The sequence below is a fragment of the Typopeltis vanoorti genome, chromosome 2 (assembly GCF_054136105.1).
Source record: "Typopeltis vanoorti isolate ZY-2024b chromosome 2, IOZ_Tvanoo_1.0, whole genome shotgun sequence".
Classification (NCBI taxonomy): domain Eukaryota; kingdom Metazoa; phylum Arthropoda; class Arachnida; order Uropygi; family Thelyphonidae; genus Typopeltis; species Typopeltis vanoorti.
Genome location: NC_143550.1, coordinates 109,943,508 through 109,964,789, shown reverse-complemented (window position 1 = coordinate 109,964,789; position 21,282 = coordinate 109,943,508). Strand labels below are relative to the sequence as shown.

At 37.2% G+C, this 21,282-nt stretch overlaps 1 protein-coding gene across 1 annotated transcript; it reads left to right on the top strand.

The window, feature by feature from the left end:
- The first annotated feature begins 17,401 nt into the window (after positions 1-17,401).
- Positions 17,402-17,827, top strand: LOC150109330 (protein ZBED11-like). The gene has a single exon (XM_090402122.1). It carries the CDS (start codon positions 17,402-17,404, stop codon positions 17,825-17,827), a length of 426 nt encoding a protein of 141 aa, XP_090258248.1.
- Positions 17,828-21,282: the final 3,455 nt, after the last annotated feature.

The window sequence follows — 21,282 nt, the reverse complement described above, 5'->3', positions numbered from 1 at the left end:
GCTGCCATCTCTTGGTTCCCAATCCTAACACTATGTTTTTACTGTCTAAAAAACCCGCTTGCCCGTGCCAGAGATCGATTAACTCGGGAACCGGTCGAAGAAAGGTTTAGCAAAAATTCCTCTAGTCGGTGACTAGAACAGAACTTAAAATTAGAAATCAAGTTAACTCTGTATACCACAGCAATTAAGGGTTTAAGACCCTTAATTTGGCAACTTTTTTTTTTTTGCTCTTGAAACAGTCCAATTAACCTGATGATTTACACAGTCGACCGAAAAATATTCATTTCTGACGGTCTTAACAGCGCCCTCAACCGACCGTTTCGAATTCATCGCAAAGAATGCAGCGAAGTACTGCGCATATAAACAAATAATAATAATAATAATAATAATAATAATAATAATAATAATAATAATAATAATAATAATAATAATAATAACTGTTGAAAAGGACCTGCTGCTTGTTTTAACCCCCTTCCTATTTTGCTATTTTAATTACATGCAGTCATAATGTTTGTGGCTTAAATTTCAGTATAATGTTTGAAATTCGATCATAATTAATCGTTTAAATAGGAACAATAATTAGAAGGCAGCTATAATAAATATTAAATACATTTTTAATAACCATTTATTCTCAAAGGAGAATTGAAGAGCATTCTTTAATCTTCGGTTTCTTTGACACTTAAAGAATGCATGAAAGATAGGTGATATGGAATGTCGCACTCCTGCTGGTCGAGTATCTGCAGACTTAAAAAAACAGGGTTTCTCAAACTGTGTTCCGCGAGAAGTTCTGGAATTTGTCATTTTAGTTTTCTAAGCATTTTTCATGAATAAATATTTTATAGTTGAAATATTCTGAGGAGAATAATATTCGTGAATATGTCGAAAAGCTCAGACCCAGAACGCCTAATAACATCTGTGTATCGTTAATTTTCACACATCGAAGCCTTTCAATATTTAGGAAAGGGAATAATTATGAATTATGAAATTATGAATACGGGTCATAAAAATTGCCTGCAAGCGGATTATAACAATGGGTGGCATATCCTCTGTTCTCAAAACTGAAGGAAATGACATCTGTGTAGCAAATGTCAGTGACCAAGCAGCATATTTATAAACATGGAAATATTCATGAATTATCGTTAATTTTCACACATCGAAATATTTCAACAATCGGGAAAGAGAATACCGCCGTTTATGACCGATCATAAAAATTGCTTGCGAGCCGATTACAACAATGAGCAGCGTATCCTCTGTTCTTAAAACTGAAAGAAATAACATCTGCGTTGCAAATATCAGTGACCAATCAGCAAGGAAGTATAAAGAAAATTTTTCCACTAAAATTGAAGATCAAGGTAGTCTGTATCCGGTTCTCAAATCTATTAATACGGAATACTTTCTTCGCAAGTTCGTGCTGTAGTGTGTAAGTGCATGTTCTGAAACTGGAGTGCCGTGATTTATTTAAAAGTAATTAGGAATACAGATTTAAATTCTAATATGAATAAGACACAAGGCACTTTGTTTAATTTTGGTATTAAGAAATTTCTTATTGAAGGTGTTTGTGATGCAACAGATAGTGAGTCATTCACTACCAGTGATCTACAGAATGTACAAAAGGAGGGGGGAAAACTACCAGCACACAGGAGAAAAAGTCTGCATTCACTCGTAAGTATTTATAATAATATTATAAATATATTTCGTGATCAGAATGGGATGTGTCAATGAAAATCAACACAAATTAATTTAATGATGGTTTAAATGATGCTTAATTAATTAATAATTATTAATTAATTATAGATTATTAATATTAAAAATCAGCTAAATTATCAAATAATTATTAATTAATACATTACAAAATAACCAAGGTGTTCCGTGAAATTTTCAGGATTTGTGAAGTGTTCCGTAGTAGAAAAAGTTTGAGAAACTCTGCTGTAGCACATTGTAGCTCACCAGTGGTGGCGCTGCGGTAGAGTAAATAGGATCTATCTATCGATCTTACATACACGAAATTGTAGTTACTTAAAAAAAAAGTCTATGAAAGTTTTTCACTGATAATGCAGATAAAAATTTAAAATAAATATTATCAATGAAAAACTGAAATTATACTTTAACAAAAAAAACTGTAAATACTTGAAAAAAAAAGAAGAAAAAGAAAAAAGAAAACTCAGGTATCGCATTTGTCTTTTTGGCTGCAGTTTGCAGTTGTACCTACAAAAACGTGGTACTATGCTATATAGATATTTATAACATTTTATAAACTTACGCTGCCTTATTTAAAACTATATTTTAACAAAAGCGTGTTTGTTATGAAACAAAAAAAATTTTTTTTCCCCTAAAAATAAGCTTTTTGGAGTAATAGCACATATTATATTGCATCATGGCTCATGATTCTTAATGTTGAAACAACTGTTTATGCCTAATTACATTAGGATATATTTATTTACTCTCTGCTAAGTATGAAAGCTATCTTAAAAATAGGGAAATTGTCCTAAAGGAGTAATTTCTTGACGCTCGAAAAATGGCATAAAAAATTTCGGTTTCAAGCTTCAAAAGCCGCGCCTCTCATAAAACATTAAATGCATTAAGATGTATTCTCAGATTTTTACGATACTCAAGAAGGACAACGATGTGAATTGGAAATTATCCATGCTTTTAAAAAATCTATTTTGCATACCCAATGGGTAAATATTCATAAGAAGTAATTATAATGAAGAGCCAAAAGGCTTCAATTCACAAGAATATTTCCTAAAGAAAGATGCAATTTCGGATAAGAGAGACTTTAACAACAACAATAAAAATGCGGAGAACAGTTCATAAATAAACCCATTCGCAATATTTTTGGAACAGAAATAAAATCAAAACGACTAACAGGAGTAATGAAGAAGATCATCGACAATCAGCTTTACACTGCCTCTGCGACCTATCAGTGAACCCCTTAACGTACAATTAAAAATCAGAAAGCGGTCGTTTTTCTGCCAATGTTTTGGGCGAGGGTGATTTGCTGGATCAAATTCATCATTATTTGAAAAATAACGGATGAATTTGTGCAAACGCAAACGAAATAGCCGATACACGCCGTTGGCAAATTTTCTCGGTTGAAAGGAAATAGGCACAAGATTGTCTAGCGTCTATATTCGGTTGTATTTATATGTGAAATAAACAAAAGACGTGTAACGGACGTCTTCGTATGTTAAGGGGTTGATCAGCAATTGCCAATTGCCAATATGGATAACACTATTCTCTTTGTTCGTAGACCTCCTCGCTAACCTTATCCACCTTTGGACACGGGCAATGGAACGATTTGGAGAAACCCATTTGGTTGCTGTTGATATTTCTAAGACGTGTGATCTTATCTGGTACTGAGCTCTTTTTACCACGTACCATCATATGATCTTCCTCCTGACCTTCGTAATTGGATTGCTCACTTCCTTTATGGCACTTCATCGCGTCTCATAGTGAGGGCTTCCTCTCTCATTAAATTAATTATAATTATTATCATTACAACGTAACATTTCCAAGGAGTCTAAGGACTCATCGCGGGAGGGCACTATACTCTACTCCGGCTATATATATATATATATATATCGTCATCTCTCTCTTACTATTTAATTCTCCAGGTCACAACACAACGGTATCTATCGCTCACCACCAACAACAGTACTTTTTGTCTATAAATTACATGTGTATTCATAGCTGAATTGCCTGCTTTCATCTTGTTCCGTAATTAAAACTCGGGTTTCCGGGAGAGAAAAACGACCCTCGTCACGACGAGAATCGAACGTAGATCTTTTCCAATCGAATGGTGAAATGTTCCGATGTTCTTCCAATTGAGCTACGGAGGCGCTATAACTTTTCAAAAATTATTTATTTTTATCAAAAATTTTATCAATGATCAACTACTCCATAGTTCTGTACTCTGTAGATCAATCACTTTCTTTAATATGGTATCTCCGTTCCTCCTATTCATTCGAGGTATTCAAATGACTCAAGCTGGTCTCCTTGCTATTTTCAAGTGGAATGGAAATAATCTATTGAATTTCTTTGCTAATGAAAGATAATCCTTTCTTATTATACAGAAGAAAGATCCTATTTGCTCTCTTTTACTTCTGATAATGTTCCTATTTTCAGAGATCAGTTTCCTCTTCTTCAGCTGACTTCACATCTACCTTATCCTGGCATAAAAATATCACACTCATGGCTTCCCCAACCTTCAAAATGCTTGATATTCTTTACTTTCGAATCACTATTTTTCTATTACTTAATTCCTAACATTTTGTAACTCCCAAATCTGATCGATTTTAAATCCAATCAATAAAGGTCGAAACCGGTTTGGGTAGTGGCCCTTCCTATAATGTCTAGTTGTTAGGGCAATGATGCTAAGTCATTAGCCTATATACAAATTGCTCAGTCATGAAGTGACTTCACATGCGAACTTTGTTTGCTTACACTTGGATGAAGGATGAAACCAAGTATATCATTTCTTGGAATGATAGGCTTATGCGTTCGTCAGACATGTTGTAATAGATTTAACGGTATTGATATGAACACAGATGGATAAGGATGTGAACACAGATGGATAAGAAAATAACTATTTATTAACTTAAAGCTAATATTTCGCTGGTATTATATTCAGTATCTTCAGAGCACACAACACAAAGCTTGTTACAAATGCAAGACAAACACAATTCAAATCATATCTAATAATAGATCGAGATCCCACCAACTCACAAAAGAATAAGGTGTACAAGTTACTGAACAAAGTTACTTCCTGGCCAAAAGAAATTGTCAAAAAACTCAAACCTTGCACGTTAAAACACCCAGAATATACGGTGCTCCTAAAATACACAAACAAGGTACACCTTTGCGTCCTATTGTAGATACTATAAACAGTCCTACATACAAACTAGCTAAACATTTAGCCAAATTACTAGCCACTTACACAAACAATTCTCCCTCTTTTGTTAAAAATTCTACCCATCTAAAAAGTATTTTAGAAAACCACACCTTAAATAGTTCAGACCTAATGGCGAGTTTTGATATCACCTCATTATTATTCACTAATGTACCACTGATTGAAGCTTAACTTGCTAAATTCATAATTTCCCCCCAGATATATTTCAGCTATTTAAATTCACAGTACAGGCAGGTTATTTTACATGGAAAGGGAAAATATACAAACAATTAGATACTGCTATGGAATTTTTTCTATAATTAAAATATATTTTAATATTTTAATTAAAATATTAAAATCTGAGAACAGACTGCGAGTATGTGAACTGCAGACTCTGGTTAACAGGGGAAAGAGGGATGATATGATAGGGGTCTGTAAACTTTTGAATGGGTATTATAGGATATCAACTAATGAAATATTTTGTTATATGGAAGGTGGGAAGAGAACACATGGGCATCCATGGAAGTTAAATTTATTTGCAGTCAAGAAACGAGTAAGAGCTAGGTTTTCCTCCCAGAGAGCAGTGAGTAAGTGGATAAATTTATCCTTAGGGGTGGTGAGTGCACCTAGTGTGAATGAATTTAAGGGAAGGTGTGATTACTGGTTTGGGTGAGTTATAGCCTCCTTCGATGAGTCCTTGACTCCCTGGAGGTCTCACATAATAATAATAATAATAATAATAATAATAATAATAATAATAATAATAATATTGAACATATATCTAGAATGACCTTATGAAACTGTAAACCTTCTACTTTGGTGTTCTGCTAATACTATCTTCTCCAGGATTTTATTATTTTTTGCTGACTTGAGGACTTCTGTAATTCGTCTATTACGATTGGTGATTCTGTATCTCTCTCTCTCTCTCTCATCTAAATTTAGAGAATTTGTATCTCTTTCTCTGCCTGTGCATAAGTTTCTATACAAATCACTGCATATTTCCATCATTGTTTTCTATTGTATTGTGCTAGTCTTTGCTTATTTTTCAGGTTTCTGATGTCATTTTTTATTTCTTTTCTAACTTTCACATTTCTTCTTCCCTTCCCTTCACGTATTAGGCCTAAGAATAGCTCCTGTTACGGAGCTATTCTTAACCCTTCTAAGCTGTACCCGTCCCGAGGATAAGGTGGTTAGCCCTATGCCTCCGGGTGTGTCCTCTGTCTGTAGATGCGAGTGTTCACCGGGCCGTTTTGCCTGCTTGAGGGAGGAAAAACCCCAGATAAACTCGGGAGAAAAACTCTGCTGTCCACGCCCAAGACCAGCTAACTTGGCTATGTCTGAGAAATATCCTTAAGCTCCTCACGTCGGCAACGGGAATGGAGCCCAGGACACTCCTTTCTCAGGCATATGGTTGCGAATGGCACAGCCACTCACCTAACTGAGCGGACCTTTTACATTTCTACAAATTTTATATTGTCTGTGCTACTCCCATGTCTCTATTTCCTTAATTCTTTGTTTTCCTTTATTAGATGAAGTGTCTGTAAAATACGTTTTTCTCTAGATGTTCGGTTTGCGTTGGTAATGATTTTCCGAAATTTTTAGCAACTTCTGTTATTGTTGAAGCTATTTCCTTCATTCTTTTAGATAAGACTGATGTATCTGTACTGCATTCAACTTTCCTTCATTATTTCCTCAAATTTTGCTTTGATTTATTTTACCTGAACCTTCTACTGTTTTTTTTTATTTATTTTTTAATCACGTTTCAGTCTTTCTTTCTTGATTTTTATTCTTATTCTTGCTCTCACTAGCCTGTGATCAGTATCATAGTTAAACTGGTTGACAATAGTTACATCTAATATTTCCATGTTTTCCACACCATAATATAATCATTTTTATTAAAAACGTCTTCATTTGGTGATTCAGGTCCAGTTTTGTCTATTCCAAATTTTCAAGAAAGTATTACCTATGTACAGTCCTTGGTTCTCTGTAAATAAAGTTGTTTTCTCTCCTTTCGCAGTTAGTACCCCATCATAATTTTCCATGTATTATCTCCGAGAGTGTTGAAGATCCTCATAGTTATTGTCAATTTTTTTTATCTGAACGAATGGAGGTAGGTGCATATATTCGTTTTGCGCTCAAATCAAACTGCTTATTGATTCTCAGTCTGAGATGTAATTCTCTGGGAGGTTGGTCGTATGTCAGCTTATATGTATCGATCATATCCCCTCTGTTCCTTCTATCCACCAATTTCTGCAAGGATGTTATTCAAGGATGTTATTTTTCCATCTTTTATGGACCATAATCTCCTCTAGTGGTACGTAAAATATACTCACTCATTTCAGTAATTTTTACTTCAATTATACTTTCAGAAATTCCAAGTGTATCCCAATTTATTTTTTTTCCAGTCTTATACAAATCTTCTTCTTTTTTTCTTTTCAAAGTTCTAACATCATAAGTACAAATATTCAGTTTCCTTATCATGGTATTCTTCACAGATGCATTATTTGTTATCTACTCCCATCCAGGTTTGAGTCAATTCGATCATTAGTCTGAGGAGTAGATATCACATTCGAGGTAACTTTCCCGTTTTGGCCTTGGCTGCTACAGCCTTCGATTCTTATCTTAGCTCCATTTCTTTAAGGAGATAGATGGTCAGTCCTCTCATGCTGACCATGCCTCATAGGATTCAGAATACTAGATAAGGCAATATATTTCTCCCAGAATACCTGGGAGAAAAGGCAGTATACAATAATATAGTAAAATAAGAAAAGATTGCCTCCCTAGTCCTCGTATACTCTAATAGCATTGGGAGGAGGGGGAACAAGAAGAAAAGATTACATAAAGTAAGGCATTTTTCAGCATATGATACTACGGGTTTGCCACTTCCGTACTCATTAAAGTGAGCCCTTCTGAATACTAAATGTCGAAATCACTATTGTATCGGAATACTCACTAAAGTATTGCGTGAAATTACTGACATTAGTGAGTATTTTCCCTGAATATTTACTCTAAAGTGAGCGCAGATGAATATTCTGATTTGTATCGGAATAATCTGCACAGCCCCATTACTTGTAAGATTAATATTTGTTTATAAAAAATATATTGATATATATAACGCGCAACCAAGTTGCTAGCCGTTGACATTCAACGATTGAGAACCTTCTTATTGTTGCATGCCTCAATAATAGAACGCAAAGGAAATTTGATGCTATTTTTTTCGTCTTCTCCCGAATAATAATTTGTTTAACATTTTCAGGACTTCAGTGATTTATTTACGAAAGCATAATTCAAATAGTCTTCATTTCTCTTGCAAAGTATTATTATCTGGCGTGACGCAGAAATTAAAAAAATACTATGTAAGAGAATGAGATTTCAGTCTGATGTAGTGCTGCCATCTAGAAGTATTTTCAGGAAATAGAACGCCTACTTATTTTAACACGATTGTTTTTTGCTCACTGTTTGCAATTATACCAATAATTTTACTATTTTAATACGATTCCTCACCTAGTTCTGATTGTTAATTTGATATATAAGTTGGATAAGCAACTGTAAATTCATGGAAAACGTGCACAATCCCGTTCCCGTAATTGTACTGTATTTTTAACTAATTGTATACACGGCATATTAAATAACAGTCAATATGCAATTAAATAAATTGTTGCAAATGATATGCTGTTAACTGTTAAAGTATATACCGTTCATAGGCAAACGCTCTCTTGCCTCTCTTGAATTCAAGAAAATATATAAAATAACAAACATCAATCCCCATTGGCGGAATAATTGGTTAGCGCGCGGTGCAGTATTTGTGAGTTATGCCGAGGCTGTGAGGGCCGGCCTGGTTGGCCGAGTGATTAACGTATCCGCTCTCCAGCCAAAAGGCTGCGGGTTCGAATCCCGACATGGATGGCTGTGATTGTCTGTGCAAATGCTAGTGGTGGTGGTGAGCAGTAGATGGCGTTGATGTAGATGATGCGCTTCTCTGTAGTTGGTTGATTTGAGTGGTGAAGACGGAGAGCTGTGGAGTAGGTGCCCTCCCTTAATGAGTCTTTGGACTCATTCTTGTGCGTGAGCACTCTTCTCTTCATCCTACTTATTAATGTGGTATTTATCGATATATTACGTATATTATTATTATTATTTTAAAAAACCTCCATGGAGTCAAAGACTCATCGCGGGAGATCCACTGTTCACACACACACACACACACACACACACACAGTTATCATACCGCGCCTTAAATATGTTCACCGTCTCTGCGCTCACCGCACTCTTGGGCAATGCATTCCAATTACTCACCACTCTTCATGCAAGAAAAACCTGCTCCTCACTCCCTTCTTATACAGCTTCCAAGGATACCCTCGTGTTCTCTTCCTATCTTCAGCCATTCTATGCAAAACCTCCTCGACATTAATCTCGCAATAAGCTCTTAACAGCTTATATGTCTCGATCATATCCCCTCTCTTCCTTTTATCCACCAATTTCTGCAAATTGCATTTTGTCAATCTGTCTTCATACTCAACATTTCAGAGATCAGAAACCACCTTAGTCAATCGTCTCTGACCAATACATCTTCATCTTTTTGAAAAACTAAGTGACCAAATCTGCGCACAGTAATCCATATGTGGCCTGATCAAGGCCTTATACAAAGCAACCATCACATCCTTACTTCTACAAGTCAGTGCCCTCCGCATTATTCCCATTAACCGCTGTGCTGTCCTCACAATTTCATCACATGTATTTCCCTGATATTATATATATATATATATCAAGGAAAATTAGCTGTTTAAAACTGAGTTACACGAGATAGTATTACAGCGAAAAGATAAAAGAAAGCGACCTGTTTTATTTTACTTGTGAAATCAATGAATTAATAAGCCATCAGTTTATCAATTGAACGTTGTGGGTATTGTAGAGTTAAAGAATGTAGAGGTGTTTTATTTATTTATTTATTTATTTTGACGTTCTATTTTTATGGTATGCATTTCACTTGAATACTATCTCGTTTCTGAGGAATGAAAATGAATTACAGGTAACCCTCATTCTGATTTTCAGTTTCTATGCTATTAAATCGCATGATTGGTTTTGTTTCATTTCTGTTCTTAAAAATGTTGGACCTTATTTTAGTTTCTACACTATTAAATGACATAATTAGTTTTGATTTTATTTCTGTTCTTAAAAATATTGAATTTATTTATGAGTGTCACGGGGATGCCTGGACAAGCAAACATCTGCTTATAAAAATATTTTTTTCCGAAATGACATCTGTCTCTGCAGATATACCCGTGAATGGTGACAAACTGGGAATTCAAAAGAACATTTTAAAAGTGCAGAAGAGCAGGGGCGAATGCTGGTCTAGAAATTCACGCTTGCTCTTGTTAACATTCAGGGAGTGAGAAGTGCGATTGAAATCTGATTATCGGAATAATGAATTACAGGTAACCCTCGTATAACGCGGATGTTAGGTTCCATAGAAATGCCGCGTTATATAAATCGCGTTATGCGAGACTCAGATCACATACAAAAAGTAGGGTTATGTTCCGAAATCGGTTTTTTCAAAAAAAAAAAAAAAATTATATAAACAATAATGACATATCCAACAAAAAATATTTTTACTTAATTCAGGTAATTAATGTAAGTTAAGAAAATATATAAACTATGACACAAATACATAGTATAAAATTTAAAAAATTACAAATTGTAATTAAGTTTCATTGCACATAATGCATAAATGTTTTAGGCAAAATAAAAATAGGTGCATATTTTAATCTTTCATAGCACGAGGATTTGAGGATCGGTTAATAAACATTAGTTTTTGTCATGTAATCAGGTGATTACTACAAAACAGTAGAGTAATTCTGTCTTTGGAAACTTTGAATCCAGGAGCTGATCTTTCATTTTTCGAAATATAGGTGCGTTTTGGCATTTTTCCCCCAATATAACCCGGATTCATCAGCATTGAACACCTGGTCTGCATTATAAATGTTTATAAACTTTGAGAGTTTTTTAAGATTTCCATCCGGAGGAATTTTCTTTTAAGTACATCTTCTTTCCAAATCATTAGAGATTTCTTCATTTTTCTCTTAGAATATTGCGTACACGAGCAACGAGCTTTGCACTTACCGTTGACCCAGCAATAACCACTTTTTCGGATTTTATGTTCATTGTGTCTGATTGTTTGAACTGTTGATTCATTTAAATTCAAAGTCCTTACAACTGGTTTTTCTCCATTGTAAAACCGATCCATGATTTTAATTTTTTTTCTTCGAGAAAAATTTTCTTCGAGATGAATTTTCTTTTCAATATTAATTTTTTCCCTTTCAATGCAATTTGTGGCCATTACTATAAAAATAATTTTTTTACATAAAAAAGCATTACATATTAATTATGTATGTAACTCACCAGAAAATAAAGTGCTCAGCTTGAGATAACACACTTATGATTTTTAATGCACTTTCCTGGCAGAAAACGAAGACAACTTTTCAACAATAAACACTTTAAACTGTATACAATTGACGTATATGCGTGCTAAAAGATGTTTCCCCTAATATAAATTCGCTACTTATAATTACATGCGGGATATACAGGCAGACACAAATTTAACAAAGATAAAATTTGATTTTTAAGTCGCGCGGTGAAAAATATATGAAAAGATAAAGGGTTACTACAATTTCTAGACTGCGTTTTTGTCAAAACCGGGTTTGTGTAAGTACCGCGTAATACGAGGGTTACCTGTACTGACCATTTAAAACTATACATACAAACATACATACATCTTCAAGGCCTACCTTTCCTAATTGGGTTGTAGGGGCAACAACTGCAAGAGGAACTTCCAATGGTCACGATCCCCTGCCACCAAGCTCATGTGTTCTGGTGGGATTCCCAAACGTGTCCACCCAAGGTTTTCGATATAATCTATCCAGCGAGTCCTTGGCCTTCCACGTGGCCTCCCGCCCTCTGGCTTGGCAAAGAGGGCCTGCTGAGGGAGCCTCTCTTGTGCCATTCTGACCAGGTGCCCGTACCAACGTAACTGTGATCTCTCAACACGGAGAAGCAGCGGTTGAGTATTGAGGGTTTCCAGAATTGCAGAGCTTCTGACACTATCGAGTCTTGTCAGCATCGCAACCCCTCGAAGGAACCTCATTTCAGCCACCTGGATTCGTGTCCGCATTCTTTCGGTCATTACCCAACTCTCATGACCATAGGTGAGGATGGGGACATAGACTGTATTGAAGACAGCGAGCTTTGCCTTCTGGCTTAACTCCCGCTTCAATACTACCGAACGACCAAGCTCCCGCAATATTGAGCTTGCTAAGCCAATTCGAGTATCCAGCTCTAAGTCCCATTTTCCATCATTCGTGAATATGGACCCAAGGTATTTAAACTTCTCCACCTGCCTCATTGGGACTCCACTTACATGTAGAGTGCACCGGGATGGCTGTCTTGAGGCCACAAATGTTTCAGTTTTGGCCACACTGATCTTCATTCCGGCGTCTGCACAAACCTATCCAGGGCCCGCTGGAGGTCATCTGTGGAAGAGCTAAGCAGAACTAGGACGTCTGCAAAAAGCAGACGTCCAATGCTACATCTTCCAATTCTGACACACTCGCTGCCTCGGCTGTGCCTATCAATCCAGTCCATAAATATTACGAAAAGGAGGGGGTGACAGAAAACACACCCTTGGGGGAGGCCAATAGAGACTGTAAAAGGTTCAGACTTTGTGCTGTTTACCCTGACACAAAACTCTGGGCATTCATACAGCACTTGATGGCAGCTAATAGTTGGCCATCCATTCCACACTCCTGTACTACTTGCCAAAGCTTATCCCGAGGAACCCTGTCATATGCCTTCTCTAAGTCCACAAAACATGTGTAGACATTCTTGGTATATTCCCAAGATTTCTCAAAGGCTTGCCTTAAAGTAAAGATTTGATCAGTTGTGCTTCTACCAGGGCGAAAGCCTGGTAGAAGCACAACTGGAACTTTGACTCAACTATGCTCCTGCACCGTCTTTCCAAGCACCTAGCATACACTTTCCCAGGCAGGCTGAGCAGAGGGATGTCATGATAGTTACTGCAATCCTTCTTGTCTCCCTTCTTGAAGACTGGTATTATTATGCCTGTCTGCCATTGCTTTGGTGCTCGCCCAGATATCCAAGCAGGCTGACACACTCGAGTCAGCCAGAGAACACCGTCTCGATTTAAGACTTTTAGCATTTCGGACCGAATTTCATCATCGCCAGCAGCCTTGCGCGATTTTAGCGATTTTATTGCTAAATGGACCTCTTTTGCTGTGAGACTAGTCATTGCCCCAATCTGCACCTCTTGGATGTCCACCACTGCTGGGCCACCCGGGTTAAGAAGGCTCAAAGTATTCCCTCCATCTGTGGAGGATATCCTTCTCGGTTGGTAAAAGTGCACCATCAGAGGCCTTAATTGCCCTTGCTGTGCACGATTTCATCCCTCGAAGGCGGCGTCTTTACTGCCTCAGCAGCAGGTTTTCGTGCCTCAGCATACTGCAAACGCATCTCAGGTGACCTGACCCTAAGCCATGTTAGGTAGGACTCCTTTTTTGCCAGGACAGTTTTTTGGACTTCTTGGTTCCACCAAGGTGTCATTTTCTCACTGCCTGTTGCCATGCCGAGCCGCTTTCTGCCACAGCATGAGAGTGCAGAGGCAGTGACAGTTGTTCTGAACAGCTTCCACTCCTCATCAACATCTGCAGTATGCTTGGGAATCTCTTCGAACCTGGAGGAAATGTCATCTGCAAAATTCTTCCTCACAGCCTCATTTTCCAATGCCTCGCATTTCACGCGGCATAGCTGCTTAGGCCTACCAGCGTTGATGGTAGCATCTTGTTTCTGAAGCCATAGAGTGCATACAACAAGGTGGTGGTCAGTTGACAGTTCTGCCCCTCTTCTCACACGAACGTCCAACACTAAGGAAAATAGGTCTGCTCAGACTATAAAGAAGTCAATCAGAGACCTTTGTTCTAGTGCATCCCTGTACCCATACTTATGAACTTCTCGGTGCTGGAAGAAAGTATTCATTATGGACAAGCTGTTAGTACAGCAGAAGTCCAATAATTTCAACCCATTCGCGTTAAGGTCAGGGGAGCCGTTCCTCCCAATCACCCCCCCCCTCCATGTCTGGTCATCTGTTCCAACATGTGCATTAAAGTCACCCATTAGCAGGACTGATTCCATGTCTGCCACCCTATCAAAAGCAGCATCCAATTCCTCTAGGAAGGCAGAGTATTCTGACTCTAGATTAGGTGCATAGGCTTGCACCACAGCCAAATCATGGTTTTTTATCTGAAGCCTTAACACACATACCCTCCCCCCCAATGGGATCCACTCAGCAACACAGTCTGACAGGCTGGGGGCTTGTGAGTATCCCCACACCCGCCTGAGCAGACATTGTCGGGCTCACATCGTAGTAAAGCTTCCACCCCCTTATCCAGATCGACAGTTCCAGAGCCTCTCCTCTTGGTCGAAGGAAGTCCGACTAAGTCTAGCCGGTAGTGCTTGGCTTCCTCGACTAGTTCCAACTCCTTCCCTGTCAGAGAGAAGATGTTCCAGTTGCCTAAAGCCATAGTCTGGTGCCGTTGTCGTTGCCATTTCCGTCCTTTTGCAGAACCATTTCTTTGCGCTGCCTCTAAACACCTCCTAAATATTTAAAACTATATATTTAGAAATTTATGCACATTTAATCACACAAATACAACATTTATTTTACAAATGATATTCTATATTTTTCAATTTAGCTACTTGAATACAAATTCTACCCTACGGTTCTTCTTTATGAACTGGTCAATAACATCGTCATAAAAAAAAGTTGGTTGTAACTTAATTTTCCCAAGCAACACGCACACTTGTAAAGGTTGCTGAAGCTCACTGGCTAAAGCTACGTTGACTGCGTATGGCCTGTGGTTTAAACAACAGATTAAGACGACGTGAAATGAAATGGCTGCGCGCGCATGAAATCACAGTGCTGCTGCGAGAACCTGGAAGCTCCTACAACCGGGCAAGCCAAGGTAGCTTTGACTAGACGAGCAAGCATCGGCCTTCGATACACAACGCAAAGCTCAGTTATTGCCGCGCATGCTTAAGACGTTCTTCTGTCTACAAAAATAAAAGCCTAAATGGAATGCTTATAAATGCATGCATTTATTAACAAATAAATAGTACTTTTTCTCAATTAATGAGATTGCGTAGCAAGCATAGCAAGCATGGAGAATTCTCCACTGCAGAAGAGTTTAATACATGTCAATTTTGAGCATCGAGTGAAAAATAAATCTGGATAATCTGTATTATTAGTTTTTCAGCTATAATCTGGAGGATATACTTTCTCTCGTTCAGGTAGAAAGTTTCATAGCATTTGTCCGGGAAACTTCGAAATTCGCGCAACAGACTTACAGGTGTTCATCAGCACTACTTCTACCGATTCAACCTATTTTCAGAACTAATGCATGTGCACAGTAAGAAGTAGCACGAACAATTTTTCCTAAGAGAAAAGAGGGAATGATTTTTTTTTCTTCATATTTTATTGCATTTGCTTTCCGAGGTCTTTCAATAACATACATGACTTCATTCTTTGTTGTATCAAAATATTCCCCATTTGGACATTGCTTTCTAGAATATTTTCTTTTGCAACAGCCAGGATTCGTTACTCAAAAAAAAAAAAAAAAATCTTTAAAAATGTTTTAGGATTCAGAGGAAGCATACTTAAGGAAGGAAAAGACTGTTAATCCCTTCTTAAACACTTCCTGTCTTCATCGAAAGAAAAATAACATTACCAGGACTTAACTATTGAAGAGGGAGCCTCCGTAGATCATTCGATTGCCTTTGGTTGAAAACAGCTGCCTTGAAATCTGTTGAAATCTGTGACTATACAGTAAATAAATAATATCTAGAATTGTGGAAAACTGTTCTCACGCTTAGTTCGAAAGATAAGATTTGAACCTTGAAGCTGTCGTCTAACTGTTCCACACAATACTCGTTTCTCAGTCTTTGAACCATTCCGTTAAGATATGAACATTAGTCGCATGATATTTGTTTGTTTGCACCAAATGGGGTCGAAGGGGTCTTGTGATTGACCCTAAGTAACTGTTTTTTTTTTTTTTAATGGATCAGCCTACAATGTATACCTTACCAAAGTGATTACTTAAGAGTTGACCATTTCCTGTGTATTTGGCAGTTTTTCTTCTATCCGATGTGTTTAGCTAACTTTTTTCAGAGTCTGATTTCGTTTTTCTTACCATGATTGTTACCCTCCTGTTCCGTTCTTACTACTCATGCACCTGCTCATCACATTTCTCCAGATATTGGTTCCATAGCATTTTATTTATATGTAGCTCTTGCTTTAAAGTGTTCTTCCTCTGTTTAACTCCCCTGTGATTTATTCTCCTAACTCTGGGAATGGAGTCAGTTATTACTTGCTTTAGACACTTCTTGACCACACTTCCCTTTACCATTAGAGTTTCTTTGACCATGCAGTTTCTTATACCATGCACAGCTGCAAGCTACCTTCGCAGTTTGCAACTGTGCATGCTATAAGAAACTGTATATACCCCTTTTAAACCCAACTCCCATATGCTTTGCTACCACTACTCAAGTTAAAACTTGTACATGATTGTGACTGCTTTCACCATTTGTAGGCATATCTAATTTACAATCGGATTTACGGGTGTCATTACCAGATCTAATATTCTTGCACTGCAATGTGCTGTTCAAAGAAGTTACTCCTTAGTAACTATAAATTATCTTTCCCTGTTTAATGCTTTCACTTCCCTCTAGTCCAGCGTTTCCCAGATGGTGGGGCATAACTCGGCACCAGGTTACGAAAGCTAAATGCTGGGTCGCCTAAAAAAAACTCTCTAAAAGCTAGGTGTTTCGTTTTTGGGTTTTCTTTTTTTTTTTCACGAAACTCTCAAATACAAGTAAATAGCGTTTAATCGGGACTAATGAATAAATAATTTAATTAATAGAGACGAAAAACGCGCTCCGTCCGCGTCGCCATTTCACAGTCTCTTTGTTCGCGGTAAAGTAGCTCAAATAATGGCGAGGCTACGCAGCGTCAACCACGTCACCAGCCGAATCGTTTGGCGGTCCGATGTTTGTTTTACTCGCCTCCAAGTACTCACTCTGCTTGTTCAGTTTGAGTTAAGCATCGAGAGAGAGAGAGAGAGAGAGCGAGAGAGAGAGCGTATTTTTTTGTATTTACTGATTACGTGTAACTTTCCCGGTGGGTTCGGCTGAAGAACCGTAATTATTATAATTGTTTCTAAATAATTTATTTCATTCTTTCCATTCTTTCTTCATCTCGCTTGCCATTACCCATTTAACGATGGATAAACAGGTAATAAAAACAACAAACAAACAAACAATGTGCCGGTTACAAACTCTTCGATTAGCACCAATGAACAATCGAGTGACGTGCAGCCAGGCAAGGGTTCTGAGAACAGCACTAACAAACGGCCGCACAATGTGTTGTCTACTACTCTTGCAAAACAGAAGATGTACTGGACCCGACAGTATTCTGAGGATTACATACAATTCGGTTTCATCAAGGGTGCTGATGACAAACCATTATGTGTTATTTGTTGTGTGGCACTTTCAAACGAGTCCATGAGACCTTCAAAGTTGAAGCGACATTTGGAATTGAAACATCCTAAGTACAGTAATAAGCCAATAGATTTCTTTATAAATAAAAAGAGAGAACTAATAGCTGCAAAGAAGACTATATCTTCGAATTTGTCTCAGGGAGCTCAGTCTGAAAACCTTGTAATGGCTTATTATGAAACATCAAAATTAATTGCTTTAATTGGTTATCCTCCCACAGTTGCCGAGAAAGTAATAGTTCCAGTAATGAAAATGTTAACATCTCGAATATATGATAAAAAAACAGGGGAGCCAAGTAAATATGCTGACGCTATCAAATAACACAGTGAAGCGTAGAATCATGGAGATGGCAGATAATATCGAAGAAACTGTCGTAGGTCACTTAAATGAGTGCACTTTTTCCCCCTTGCAAATCGATGAAAGCACAGACATATCGGACAATGCCAATTTAATGTGTTTTGTGAGATACGATTGTGACAATACAACTTACACAGAATTTCTTTTTTTGTAAACCTCTGACAACAAGAACAACAGCTGAAGAATTTTTTAATTTGATTGCAAATTACATCAATGAAAAGGGCATTGAATGGAAGAAATGTGTGGGAGTGAGTAGCGATGGAGCCCGCGCAATAGCAGGCGCACGTACTGGACTTTTTCCGAAGATCAAAGTCGTAGCACCAGACTGTGTATGGGTGCATTGTAGCATTCACAGAGAAGCATTGTTGGACGTCAAAAGAATGCCATTGCTTTTAAATGCAACTATGCAAGAGTGTGTACAATTTATTAACTTTATAAAATTTCGTCCATTGAATTCAAGAATATTCTCTGCGTTGTACAAAGAAATGGGGAGTGAACATGAGCCTTTTCTTTTACACGGCGAGGTGCAATGGTGCAATTGACATCATGAAAACTGTCTTTGAATTCAAAGACAGTTTTCATGATGTCAATTGGTTAATCAAGGTTGCCTACCTTTGTAACAATTTTGATTTTTTGAATAATTTAAATCTGACATTACAAGGTAGCAATGTAACTGTATTTAAAGTGTAAGAGAAGGTAGAAACTGCAACAAAAAAACTCAATTTATGGTTCCGTCGTGTGGAAGCAGGGAATTACAAATCTTTTACAAAGCTAACAGAATTACAAAAAAAAGTATAATATGAGTTCCTTGGATGAAATTTTTCATGGATCCATGAGATTTCATGGATGAAATCTCACCCATGACGGATGAAATTTCAGCTGTTATCAAGGAACATATGCTAGGACTGCAGGCAAGTCTGAAGGAATAACAAAAAAAAAAAAAAAAAAAAAAAAACAGCAACAAAGCATGGATAAGGAACCCTTTTACAGTGAACGCAAAATCTGAGACAGAAATAGCCGGATTCAGATATTGAATCTATAATTGAACTGTCGTGTGATACGGCAAAGACATCTTCCACACAATACCACTGATTGATGGATTTTTGGCTGTCTTGACGTCAGGAGTACCCAGTTTTAGCAGAAAAAGCGATAAAATTTCTAATGCCTTTTGTCACAACCTATAAGTGTGAAACAAGCTTTTCAACACTGGTTTTTCTAAAAAATAAATATAGAAACGATTGGAAGTCGAACCGGATTTAAGAATAAAGTTAACATCTTTTGCTCCAAACCTGAAGTTTCTAGTTAATAAACAACAGCATCACACTTCTCATTAAAAAATTACTTGGCTTTAGTTTAATTTCTTTATATTTTTGTAAGAGTAAATGCTTCTTTATTATAATAATAATAATAATAAATGAAAACTCTATGAACGTTCAAATCTGTTTTATTTTACCTATTGGCCATAAAAATTTTAGCGGGTCACAAAGATGAAGTATTAAAATAACCGGGCCACGGGAAAAAAAAAAAAAAATGGGAAACCTTGCTTTAGTCTATAACTCCCCTTATCTCCCATAATAATGACAACCTTTCTTGTAACCATAAGGTCAATCTACGTATGCAGTTCTTTTTTTAGTTGTTCTTGATCTATGGCAGAGCCAACTCTGTAATTTTATCCCGTGAGCCGCTACTTTTGGCACCGATCAGCCTAAAACCTTTTTTTCTGTATTACTTATGATATCATCATTCTCAATTCTTGAATATTCATTAGCAGCACATCCTCGTCCTTATTCTGTCTGTTTGCCTTACCTGATTACACTGTACCAGTCGCATTCCAGTAAAAATATGTTCTGTCAAACAGATCTCACCAATGCAAATAATTTTTGGTTTATTTGCATTTATCAATGTTAAGAATTCATCGACTGGCATCATTGAACAAGTATGATAACCACCCACCATCCTGAATGATTATTCAAATAACTCTTAAAAACGGACTCATTCAGATCCCTTTCTATGGCTTTTGTCACATCTATCGTTTGACAAAACTGGTCCTACTGTTTTAGGGGTAATTTTGTCCATACTGTAATTCTTAGTCATTTTATCCTTGGAAATCGGGAGTTTTTTTACATGTAAATGTGTAATCGATAGCGGCTGCCTTGTATCTACAGTTTTCATGTAACGTAACAGTTCACCTGTTACGTTACACCTGCGATATGTAGAACAAGAGCCAAGTGTTGACAACTGGTGTTCATGCATTAGATAGAGAAGGAAGTTTCCCCCGTTTTGTTTTTCGAATAATTTCGAAACACCGCCTCCAAATGTATAAGCGTGGCCTTTAGAGCAGAATACGTCACGCGCTTGGAGAAATATATTCATCAGATTAGTTGTCGACCATCAATGTATATCTAAGTCATATCCGTCCATTTCACTTCTCAGACAAAAGGCTACAAAATTTTGTTGATAGATCTTCCACTCCTGGTACAAATTGTAATAGAATCGCACCTTCCCTGAGTTAGAGGATGCACGTGACTGTAAACAGTTTCCTAGAAGCAGTGCGAAAACATACAACGTGCTACCTCTATGTGCAATTCACACCTTATTTCACCTAAAGCATCCCTGCTGACGTCCCGTACTGAGAAGGCCTTGTCAAGGGCAACGACTTCCGCATTGCTGTCTCGGGCAAACAAGTAAATTGCACCTAAAGGCAGCCTTAGTCTTCCCTTGAAAGTTACGAGCAGCACTGATGTGCACTGTCTGACATTTCCGCACTTAAGAACGCGTAAAATGAGCCGGGTGATATCATTCGTGTAAATACACAATTTCAAAGATTAACTAACGAACTTTTATAGTGGGCCATATGACGTCGCCTTTAGATTCGTCAGTGAAACACATTTAAAACATTTTTTCCTTCTCAGTTGTTACCATGGCAACATCTTATGCTTTTTTGAACACCTCAACGAAGGATCAAACGCACATAAATGTATATGTGGCAAGCACACAATACTAATCAGAATTGTATGGAACACTAAAATTATCTGAAACAGATAGATAAAGGAGTGCAGTATATCTTTCATCCTTGCTCTACTTGCTGTTAAGTTCACGCAAAGCTACTTCAGAGAACTGTACAGTAAAGAAAATATTTGCACTGTTTACTTGTTAATGTACGTAAGCTGATACCACACTGATATTTATGATTTTGGCCTCATATAATAATCTTTCCTTTAGATATAAAAATTACGATAAACGAGTATGAAAATACTCTAAATATATACGTTTCCGAAGGACTTGAGTGTTTATATCCCCCCCTCTTCCCATGTTCGCCTTTTATTTTATTTAATTATTTTTCATATTTGATTTCTCTATTTGTCGCATGCAGTTATAACTAAGGCGTGAGAGACACACACACACACTCTCTCTCTCTC